General features: G+C 37.5%; 1 protein-coding gene across 2 annotated transcripts in view; it reads right to left on the bottom strand.

Annotated features, from left to right (window-relative positions):
* WDR41 (WD repeat domain 41) overlaps positions 1-12,661 on the bottom strand; it is a 130,223-nt gene that overhangs the window by 13,510 nt on the left and 104,052 nt on the right. For both annotated transcript variants that reach the window (XM_054715138.1, XM_008161959.3), the window contains 2 exons: positions 8,928-8,990; positions 4,184-4,294 (listed from right to left, as the gene is read on the bottom strand). In XM_054715138.1, coding sequence (XP_054571113.1) covers positions 4,184-4,294; positions 8,928-8,990 — 174 coding nt within the window. The remainder of the gene's footprint in view (positions 1-4,183; positions 4,295-8,927; positions 8,991-12,661) is intronic.

The raw sequence follows: 12,661 nt of genomic DNA, 5'->3' as shown, positions 1-12,661 counted from the left end.
CATGTGAGAAACATTGATCGATTGCCTCCCACATGTGCCCCAACCAGGGATCGAACCTGAAACCTTTTGGTGTACAGGATGACACTCCAACGGAGGCAAAATAGGTTTATTATATTTGATACATAAGGAGTTCTTGGAAATCACTAAGATCAAGATAAATACTTCAGCAGAAAAAAATGGGCAAAGGCTCTGAACAGGCAAAACAGGAAATATAAATGGTCAGTAAACATATGAAAAGATGTTCCCTTAATAATAAAAAACATTCAAGAGCAATGAGATATTACTGACTGACTTGTAAATGGGAAAGATTATAAAACAGGAAAATACCCAAATGCTAATAAAAGCAAAGGGAATCAGCACAATCCCACACTACACACTACTAATATAAAGTGATATAATCCCTTCAAATTTGGAAATACACATCAAAACCTTTAAAAACTTGTAAACCCATTGATAAAACAAGTCCACTTCTAGGAATTTATCCAGAGGAAAGTATAAATAAAAGACATATATAAAAGGTTGTTATACATAGTATTAAAAGTCTGAAGATAACCTAAACATACAATTGGTGACTGAATAAATAAGGTGTCCATAAAATGAAATGGTAATGCTGTTATTGCAAATTAATTTATAAAGTATGTTTATGTTGATATGCAAATATACTCATGGCAAACTATTACAGAACAGAAAACCATATGCATACATATATACACTCATACATATGCCCAGAAAAACACCTGGAAGTATATGGACTAGTGCTTAATACTGTATGGTGGGGGAATTTTTATTTTAATTTTTACATTTTTTATGTTTATCACTATTTTTTAAATTTTTCTACTATGACTATGTATTACTTGTACAATACCAAGGTTTTAAATCCTTTAAAGAAAATTAAATTAGTGGACCAACTAAGACATTTTACAAATTATATATTTAATAGACAATGTTCAATTGCTGAGTCTAAAAATGATCATGTAATTTATTTTAATTTTTATATATTTAGGGTAAAGTAGAATAGAACAATGCAATGTGAGTTTAGAAAGCCAAGTTCTAATTTTTCTTCTGCCTATTACTAGCCATGTGGTCTTTAAAAATCATTTAGCCTTTCTCTGGCTTGGATTTCTCATGCATTAAATGAGGATGATTGTAAAAATCAAATTAAATAATAAACGTCTAGCCATTTAAAAAAGACATCAAATGTTATTTTTGAATGCCAGTATTATTTTGAGCCCCTGGTTTTATTCCCTATTAACGGTAATAAAACATCCAGTTACTTGTAATTTAGGAATACACAGATGAGTTAATTATGATTTAATTATTCCATTTATCAAATAAACCAGGAAAGAAATCTCTAACTAGATGAATAATCTCTTAGAAATAAAGAATTACCAGCAATCATACAGGTAAACATTATTCTATCTTCGTTCCAAGTCCACTTTCTATAGTCTATTAACAGACTCTATAGAATTTGCTCTCAGTTCATTTCTCATCCGTGGAGAGAAATAGGCTTCTAATTTTAATAGTGAGAAAGTTAAGGGAGTACTAAACTTTCCATGACCTTCTTTTACATCCCTTTCCCTCCTCTTTCCAACTTCAGTTAAACTACAAAAGAACTAGAGAAAATAAGGAGTGAAGATCCTTGACTCTAACTCTGCATGTGTCCTAACACAGTTAATGTAACCTACTGAGACCACAAAGTTGCCTGCTCTGACTTAATCCTCCAAGTGTTTGTGATACCTATGCAATAGATAAAAGTATTTGTGTCCACTTGAAAATTATCACTAAAAACAAAATTACTGGCACTCACTTAAGTCAATGCAGTTTATCGCTGTGTAAATTATTTATATTCCCAAACAGGTCATTCAAAATGTTTCACACCAAACAACCTGAATCATGTATTATATGTAGATGGACTTTCAAGAGTCACTTAGTATGAAAATCTCACCTGGCATCTGTCTACCTATCCCTCCCAAGTACTAATACTTTGTGATTACTTTCCCATGCTGTCAGCACACACACACACACACAAAGGAATAAAATAAACGAAGTACCCAGAGCCTTTTGTCAAAAAGACAGAAGCAAGGTTGATCTTGTAGGTCTGCCTTAGAAAACTTTCTGCCTGGCATTCAGATATCTTTGGCAACATGGTATTCATTATTCACATCTGTCTGCCATTCTAAGGCTGCCCTGGGGCCCTCACTGAAAATGCACTTCCCCGGTGAGTTACAAACCCAGTAACTGGCCACACCTTCCATTGGAATTGGTGGGACAAAGAAGCAGGCCTGAGAGTGGAGCTGAGAACTGTACAACATAAATCATTTCAAAGCTGCCAAAATCTGCAGCAAGGCAGACATGCCTACGTACAAGATGAGACTGTCATAATGTCATGTTCACATCTTACCAGACTACTCATCCATATATGATTCCTATATATCCTTATTATCTGTAGCGTAAATTTACAGTCATGGAGTTTATAAAGTAAAAAGTACTAGAGCTTTTCTGTAGTTTTCATTAATTTTTTTGCTTCAGTTTTCCATTTTCCTCACCTTAAGAAGTTGGCAAAGAAATACTTCTTGGTTAAACTGTTATAAACTTCTCTACATATTACACAGCAAAAGAAGTGCCATGAAGTGAAGGCTACCTCAGTAACATTCCATCAACGTTATCAAGGAACCACGCTGGGTCAATGGTACCGATGCTTCGCCTAAAACAAGACAACTAGGCATGACCAGTTCAATGGGTCAGAACACAGCTGTCTTTTTCCAGCGCTCTGAGGCCTTGGAGCTTATGGCTCAGTGCCAGAGGGTCTTTCAAGTAAGAATTTGCCTTTTGTGCTGCCATCCATGGTGAAAGGAAAGAGCCCCCAGAGAGAATAAAAGAGTGCTCCCAACATGTTACTTCTAACACCACAGACAAACCCAGTCCTTAGAAAGACTGGCAGCTGGGTTGTACAAGAAGATGGCTATTGGAGAGGAGGACTGTGGAAGTGGAAGGGACATTCTCACTGATGGACTGAAAAATGTGACTAAATGGCATACAAATGGAGACTATACTTAGTGCTGTCTATACCCCTTTCCCTTCTTGGCATGTTTATGCAAAGTATTGCTCAAAAGAGCCAACCCATGTCTTAGGTCAGGGGGTACAGTCCAGTCCTCCCACTATCATATTATGGCATCTATTATAGAAAACCCTCTTGCATTCTCCTCCAGACTATAGAAGTAAAGCCACCCAAAAGGCCTCTCATCTGACCTCAACAGAGATCACCGAGAATAACTCTGATGATATGTCACTTTATTTGAAAGTGAACTAGGTAAATGGCAGGATTTGTTGATTGGGATTCTATCCTGCCATCTGATGTCAGACTGGGCTTACAGAAGACACTCATTAAAATCATTATGAAGCTTCCCTGGTTGGTTGAGTCGTCCCATGCACCAAAAGGTCATGCCCAGGTTGCGGGTTCAGTCCCCTGTCCGGCTATGCACAGGAGGCAACTGGTCAATGTTTCTCTCTCACATCAATGTTCTCTCTCTCTCTATCTCTATCTCTATCTCTCCTCCCCCTCCCTCCCTCCTCTCTTTCTCCCTCTCCCATCCTCTCTAAAAAAATCAATACAAAATATTTTTTTTAAATTATTATGACGCTAAATAGGAAGTCTAGCAAGTCAAAATTCACAATCATGAGGAAGGACAGATATGACCCATTTTCTGCAGACCTTTACCTTAGTTTGGTGTTATTTTCTGAGAGTCTTCAATCATGAAAACAATTGCTTAAATCCTACTCATTCAACTGTAAGTATGTAACTTGCTATATAAATTATATTGTGTGGTCTACAATTGGGACAAGCCAGAACCATTTGCCAAAAATGCCAAAATGCTACTAAGCATTAGTATTTACAGCCTATGACAATCATCCCACAGAGCTCGCGATAATGATGCTCTCTTCCATCTCTTCTCTCTCCTCACTTTATTCTCCTTGTGCCTAAATCTTACCCTACCAATCTAGGAAACTTCATTAGTTCCACTGCCTTGAATTTCACAATATAAAAGACTGCCAATCCCTACTAATTAAAATTATTTCAATGAAGATAATTATAGAAATCCTGGAACAAGACAAGACTGAAGCTCATAACAGATTATGTTAACAAGTATAAAATTTTACATAAGCATTTACACATTGAGCTTACCATTGATATTAGCCAATGAAAGAATATTATCTTGATGATCAACGAGGCGCTTAACTTCAAGAATATCCCATTCCAGTGATCCTTCTATGGGTGCTACCAACCTGAAAATTACTAAGTGAAAAGACAGATATAATTTTATTACAGTAGTCAAAGATGAAATTATACTTCTGCTCAAAGTACCAGTATTTCATTAAGTTAGAAATGTCTAATATTGAAAATATTGAAAACCTATCTCCAAAGGGAGCCTTATTCATACTACTTTAAAATATTTCTTTCAAATGCTTGAGATGTTTGAAATGATCTACTAAAATCCCAAGTGAGTGTGTGCTTATAATTCTGTTCCTTTATTAAAACTCTTCTAATTCCACTACCAACCATGAAGCCCCCATCCTTTCCAGGCCTCCAGTGCAGTCGGGCTATTCAGCCTCACTCTCTACCTAGCTATTGACTGGCCCACATCCGTGATTCATCTCTACCATCAGCTTTCTGTACTAATGTTCCCAGGCCAGTAAGCATTGCTACAAAACAAGCTACAAATTTATGTTTAACTTAAACTCAGAGAAGACTTCAGCAGTTGCTTTCATATTTTTAAAGTTTTCTTGATACCTAGACATACACTATCCTATATAATAAAAGCATAATATGCAAATCAACCAAACAGCAGAACAACCAGTCACTATGACGCACACTGACCACCAGGGGGCAGACGCTCAACACAGGAGCTGCCCCTAGTGGTCAGCACTCCCACAGGGGGAGCGCTACTCAGCCAGAAGCCGGGCTCACAGCTGGCAAGTGCAGTGGCAGTGGCGGTGGCGGAAGCCTCTCCCGCCTCTACTGCAGGTGGGTGGGAAGAAGCGATGGGTCCTGGACTGCGAGAGGGATGTCTAACTGCTGGCCATCCCCCAAGGGGTCCCAGACTGTGAGAAGGTGCAGGCGGGGCTGAGGTGCACAATCTTGTGCACCAGGCCTCTAGTTAAATTATAAATTCTGAGGATAATATACCTTATAATTTTTGTGTGCCATACAGTTCTTTTGACTAAGATTTTCAATGGGTTACTTTGTTATCTGACTTTAACAAATAGTTTTATTTAAAGTAATGAGAATCCTAACTTTAATCAATACAGCAAACCCCAAATCAAATAAACTAGAGTGATTCAAGCATTTATTAAACATCTACTATGTTCCAGGAAATTAGATCTCTAATGTGAATAAGGCCCTGAACCATTCATAGTCTACAGTGGTAGGGAGACTATGGCTTAGGTGTAGCGAAGGTGTGGTCAATTTGCATATTTGTCTATTATTAGATTAGATACTAAATGCTATAATACATCACTCTACCCAATGTTGTGGATGCTCACAGATTAAGATGACTCATATCTTAGAAGTGGGAATGTCTCAGAGATCATATCCTTTCCAAGTGGTGGCTAACTATTAATCTCTCTTCTTTCTCACATTCCTCCATGGAAAATAGTCAGTGCCACATTCCATTCTGTCTCTGGACAATTTTTACCAGTTACAAATCTCTAGCAAGGTTATTTAATCCTGGTAGCCATTTACATTCAAACTGTGGCTGTTGAAATAAAAAGGTATTTCAGTCAACATGAAAGGAATTCTTCCTCATACATATCAGAGTTGTATGAACATTCTCTTTCACTTGAAATCCTACCAAATGATCTTGATATTGGGATTGTGGAATAAAAAGCAATATATTGTCTACTCAAACTACCATATAATAACCTGAAATACTGACAAAAAGAAAACTATAAAATAGGTTTCTACAAAGTACTAAGATAACATGAAACTGTTTAGTGAGCATAAATATGGCCTTTATGGACAAGTAATAAATTCAAGAAAATAACACAAATCAGAGAACAAAGAGAAGCAATAATAAATTCTAAAAAATGAGTTAGGAAAAATATCCTAGACTTCTGAGCCAGGATGAGGTCTCAGCGCTGATGGCCTGGCTTTGCCAGTAAAGCTTCAAAGTCACTGCAGCTGGTGCACACAGAACTTATATTTCCTGTTGAAAGGAACCTTCACACAGAAAGAGAGAAACTGGAATAGAACACTGAAAACCAAGTACATAGGTACAAGCTTGGTCTTGGAAATGGAAAAGATATTCCATTTTACAGGAATGAAATTTATTTTTCCATAAGAAAAAATAGCACTATATATTTATTTTGTGACAAAATTAAGTAAAATGCAGAACCTCATTTTAAAGAATATTATGTATTTTTATAAATTACTTTCTGAATAAAATCAACTTTCATTTCCTTTTTTTAGATGATACTCTAACTTCAGTTGAAGCATTAATGTTGCTTTTAGTGGTGTTTTGATGAATTTACTAATTCATTCATCCATTCAATAAAAATTTCTTATCTGTTAACAGAAAGATGAATAAGAAAGTTCCAGTCTCCAAGTAGCTCACATTCTGAAAAGGAGGGCAAGGAGAGAACAAAAAGCAGACAAAAGTCTCTTTTTAAAGTAGTAAATGATAGATGTGAGCTTATGACAACACAGTGGAAAAACTTCTGGGAGGGGAAGTGGTATTAGGTAAGCAAGCCTTCTTCCTCAAAAGATACTGGAGCTGTGCTCTTAAAGAGTAAGTAGGAATTAGCCAGATCAAAGAGGACAATGAGTAGGAGGATAAATCTGATACAGAGTGACAGCAGAAATAAAGGCATAAAGGTGAGAAATACTTTAGGTGGGGGAACCCCAGGCAATTCAGTACTGACAAGCCAGCGATATAGGAGGAGAAAGGCATTGGTGGGCCTGACAGGATATGTTGAAAAGTTTGCACTTTATCCTGCAGGGTAGTGATGAACTTATATTAGTCCTCTAGGGCAGCGGTCGCTAACTGGTGGTCCTCGGACCACTGGTGGTCCGTGAGGTCTGAAAGGTTGTCGACTGCTGGTTTAAGGAAAGGAGCAGCGGTCGCCAACCGGTGGTCCGCGGACCTCTGGTGGTCTGTGAGGTCTGAAAGGTTGGCGACCGCTGCTCTAGGGCAAAGATTTTATTCATCTGGGAGAAAAATAAGAAAAAATAAGGGCCACATGAAAGTAAATATATTCAATTTAAAGTCCTATTACTTCTTTCTGAGATCATGTTCTTCATACTTGGTTGTTAAAAAGTAATTTTTACAAAATGAAGGTGGTAAATGATAGCTTGTTTTTTGTTCTTATTAGTTTTACTAAGCAAAATAAAAAACTGGCAACTCTATGTTGAGCTCCAAAAATCTAAACTTTTGTACTAGTCAGAAATTTGAGTCTAGAAATGACTGCTTTAGGAAGCCACCGAAGCCTTTAAGCAGGAGAATCGTCTGCATTTTAGCTAGATCCCTCTAGCATCTACTGAAGAATATATATATATATATATATATATGAGAACAGAAGGCATTTGACAAGCACTAAAGTAGAGGAAGAAAGGTAAGTAGGAGACTTAATGCAACATTCTTAGGTAAGAAAGGTGATGAGAGCCTGAGTAGAGCAACACAAGTGAAAAGGGAACCTGTTAGAAATGCAAAGCTCAGGCCCCAGTCTAGACTTATCCTATATAATAAAAGGCTAATATGCAAATCGACTGAACAGTGGAATGACCAGTCGCTATGATGCGCACTGACCACCAGGGGGCAGATGCTCAACGCAGGAGCTGCCCCTGGTGGTCAGTGAGCTCCCACAGAGAGAGCGCCACTCAGCCAGAAGCCAGGCTCACGGGTGGCAGAGCGCAGTCAGACATCACCTGAGGGCTCCCAGACTGCAAGAAGACGCAGGCTCAACTGAGGGACACCCCCCTCCAGTGCATGATTTTCATGCACCTGCCCTCTAGTTGAATTAGAAACTCTGGGAGGTAAAGCCCAGTAATTTGTGTTTGTAACAAGCCCGTCAGGTCATTTTAATGCACACTCAAGTTTGAGAACCAGTGAGTTCACGTCTCATTGGGTTTTGCAAACATGCCAACTGATAGTCACAGCAAATTTCAAGGCTAGTCTCTGGAAGAAGTAGCACAAACAATACCCAATGCCCTCTGGGCAAGAAAGCAGCAGCTTTTAAGAAGCATGTTTACTCTATGAATTCTGGCACCCAAATTCCATTCACAAAGCAGTGAGTACAAAAGGCTTTCTTCACTGTAGGCTCCCTGACAGTAAATGGGTTAGCTAATAGTCAAAAGCTAAGAAAGTGACCTTCAGATGTTCATACTTAATTAATACATTTACAAAAGGCCTCTGCTACCTACCCCTTCCTCTGCTGTTTCACTACTCTCAGAGAAGTGGCATAAACTCCCCCCAAAGATAATGGGCCCCATTCTGGCTTTCTGAGGCAAAAACTCCACAGTTCCCACCTTAGTGAATTCCCCAAATAATCCTCCTTTGACCCTCCCAACTCAAGTTTTTAGTTGCCAAAGTGTTGACAGTTGTTTTATGTGGTTAATTTTTGTCAAATAAGTGTACTAGTACGTGTACAGATCAGCAACAGAGAGGAATATGGGATCTAAGGCCTTCTCTGGCATAAGAGGGGTGAGGTTAGCTGCTGCACTTGGCTATGTTAGAACAAGGGTAGGACAAAAACTGACTTATTATCATGAAAATGTCTCGGTCTCCATATCACTTCAACAATCCCAGGAGGCCAAGACTCGGGCAGGGGCAGATGTTCCTTAAATGAAATATTAACTAGTCTTTCCAAAATGTGTATACAAGTTCTAGTTTAAAATTAAAATAAAAATAGAAGAAAAAAAGAGTCATACTCACTCAGTTCTTTGCCAACTGCTGCCACAACACAGTTCTTAGGTATTTCAATCAAAGCACTGATCCCTTCAAAAATATAAAACAAAGGTAAAATTATTTTCTTCATGGTTACATAAAAAAACAAAAGCATTCTCAGTTTTATGTCAGTCATTTACAATAAAGGGAGTGGTCACAATAAAGCACACACAATTTTCTATATCACACTTGCTTGGTTATACACAGAAAATGATTTTGTGAAAAATTGGTGAGGCCTTTGGAAGACTATTGATCTATTAAGGGTAAGATATACTCTTTGGACATTATAGTAAACTTATTTACCAGGGATCCCTTAAAATAATCACCCTCACCATTTACAATATATTTAGCTCAAAGGAGATATAAAATTGGCATTTTCCTTAATTTAAATTTAAGGATCCTGAGTGGGTTCCCTGGCAGTAAATGAGTTAGCCAACAGTCAACAGCTAAGAAAGGGGCTTTTAAATAACATGTTTTTAATTAATTAATATTTACAAAATTGGATTAATCAGATTCAACATTCCACCATTTTTCACTTGTTTATTTTTTTAAAAATATATTTTTAATGATTTCAGAGAGGAATGGAGAGGAAGAGAGATAGAAACATCAATGATGATAGAGAATCATTGATCAGCTGCACCCTGCAAGCCCCACTCTGGGGATCGAGCCTGCAACCCGGGCATGTGCCCTGACCGGGAATCAAACCGTGACCTCCTCCTGGTTCATAGGTCGACACTCAACCACTGAGCCACGCTGGCCAGGCTCACTTATTTATTTAAATATAGAGTTCTCAGTAACTTTTTATAGCTAAATCATTAAATGATTTTAGTGTAACTATAACTTCTATAACATATGCTAATTTCTGTAACACATGTAATAATTATTACTTTTGTCAGTAAGACTTAAAGAACTGAAGTATTAAATTCAGAATCACCACATGTGCAGGCAAAAAAAAAACTATTAAAATTAATTTTCCAGAATTTGGAAAATATTATACTCATTTACTTTACCTTCTCACCCATCAAAAGACTCTTGTAGTTTGGGGAGTAAGTCTCTCTAAAATCTTTTCTCCACATAGGTTAACAGTATTTTATGCATTTCCCAAGTTCAAGGAAGAAGAAGTGATTGTAGAGGAGGGCAAAAGGAAGGAATTAGCAGTTCAATATAAAAAAGTAAAAGAAACAGGAGAGCACATGGAGGGTTAGGAAGAAAAGAATTCTAGATGTGGAAAACTTTGTTAAAAATTTTTTATCAAATTATTTATTAAGTGAAAATAATAGAAACTCAGTAATTCAGAAGTATGCCCAGCTGGCATGGCTCAGTGGTTGAGCATCGACCTATGAACCAGGAGGTAATGGTTCAATTCCCTGTCAGGGCACATGCCCGGGTTGCAGGCTCAATCCCCAGAGGCAGCAGATCAATGATTCTCATCATTGATGTTTCTCTCTCTCTCTCCCTCTCCCTTCCTCTATGAAATCAATAAAAAAAATATATTTTTTTAAATGCAAGGTGAAGCAACAAGTGCTGATGTAGAAGCTGCAGCAAGTTATCCAGAAGATCTAGCTAAGATAATGAAGGTGGTTACTAAACAACAGATTTGCAATGCAGATGAAACAGCCTCTTTTGGAAGATGCCATCTAGTACTTTCATGGCTAGAGAGGGACTGGCTGAGTCTCTTGTTAGGGACTAATGCAGCTGATGAGTTAGTTGAAGTTGTAGCCACAGCTCATTTACCATTCTGAAAATTGTAGGGCCCTCAAGAATTATACTAAATCTACTCTGCTAATGCTCCATAAATATAACAACAAAGACTGGATGACAGCACATCTATTTATCACATGGTTTACTGAATATTCTAAGCCCACTGTTGAGACCTAGAAAAAATTTAACTGCTCATTGACAATGCACCTGGTAACCAAGAACTCTGATGGAAGATGTACAATATTAATATTGTTTTCATGGTTGCTAACACAACATCCATTCTGCAGACCATGAATCAAGGAGTAATTTGGACCTTCAAATCTTATTAGTTAGGAAATACATTTTGTAAGACTAGAGCTGCCATAGCTAGTAATTCCTCTTATGGATCTGAGCAAAATAAATTGAAAATCTTCAGGAAAGGATGCACCATTCTAGATGCCACTAACAACATTCATGATACATGGGAAGAGGTCAAAATATCAACATTAACAGGAGTTTGGAAGAAGCTGATTCCAACCCTCATAAACGACTGAGTGGTTCAAGACTTCAGTGGAGGAAGTAACTACAGATGTGGCAGAAATAACAAGAGATCTAGAATTACTAGGAGTACCGGTTAATAATGGCGGATTTTGTAATCAAAGAAAACACGATAACTTCAAGAGAAACATCAAAAGTGCTTTATTCAAAGTAATGTCCATCGCTAGCTACACATTTCCCCCATCTTTCAGGTAATTTGTGGATACCGTCCCAATAGAACTTTTCTTGTTTTGAGGCAAACCATTCAGAGACCCAATTTTCCACTTCTTCGTATGTTTTGAAGTGCTGTTCAGAAAGTGCGTGTGCCATCGATCAGAACAAGTGGTAACCTGAAGCAGCAAGGTCTGGTGAATGTGGGTTAATACTTCCCAGGCAAGATCTTTTAACGTGTCTTTAACTGGTTTTGAAGTGTGTGATGGTGCATCATCATGAAGCAAAATTACTTTGCCATGTCTTCTGACACATTCTGGTCGTTTCACGATCAAAGCATGGTTCAAATTGATAATTTGTTGTCAGTAGCGATCAGTATTAACAGTTTCACCTGGTTTTAGAAGCTCATAATACACCACACCTTCCTGATCCCACCAAACACAGAGCATTGTCTTCTTTCTGAAGCGATTTGGCCTTGCAGTCAATGTTGATGGTTGACCTGAATCTACCCATGATTCTGAGCATTTGGGATTCTCAAAATAAATGCACTTTTCATCACCAGTCGCAATTCGATGCAAAAAAGACTTTCTTTCGTGTCGTTGAAGCAACATTTTACTGATGACTTTTCGGTTTTCCATTTGTCTTTCGTTCAGTTGATGTGGCACCCATTTTCCTTCCTTTAAAATCTTTCCCATTGCTTGTAAATGATCAGAAATTCTTTGCTGGCAACGTTTAATCTTTTTACAAGTTGTTTTTGAGTTTGACACTCATCTTCATCCAATAATGCTTGTAATTGTTGGTCTTCAATCTTTTTCGTTTGACCTGGACGTTCTTTGTCTTTCACACTGAAATAATCACTTTTAAAACATTTAAACCAGTGTTCACAAGTATCTTGAGATGGAGCATGTTCACCATAAGCTCTCGAAGTATACGATAACTTTCAGCAGCACTTTCCTTCAAAATAATGAATTAAAACTTTCTGCAAATGCTTTTTTTGGCATGAAATTCGACATTTTTAAGCATAAAAATATCTATGATGGTAACACCTTCACAAAATTTGACTTATGACATTTTGAAGCTTGTTGTCAAACAACAAAATAGCATACATATCAAATCACATATTTGTCAACATATGTGTAACTCCATGTATTGAAAAAAATCCGCATTATTAACCGGTACACCTAGTAGTTGATAAAGTGTTGGCAGAACTTAAGAGGATTAACTCCAATTTTGTAAGAAGTTCTACTGTAAATAAAATGCTATCAAACAGCATTGTGTGCTACAGAGAAATCGTTCACAAAACGAGTCAATTGGTGAGGCAAATTTCATTGTTG

The sequence above is a fragment of the Eptesicus fuscus genome, chromosome 4 (genome assembly GCF_027574615.1).
Source record: "Eptesicus fuscus isolate TK198812 chromosome 4, DD_ASM_mEF_20220401, whole genome shotgun sequence".
Classification (NCBI taxonomy): domain Eukaryota; kingdom Metazoa; phylum Chordata; class Mammalia; order Chiroptera; family Vespertilionidae; genus Eptesicus; species Eptesicus fuscus.
This window is presented reverse-complemented; position numbering and strand designations above follow the sequence as displayed.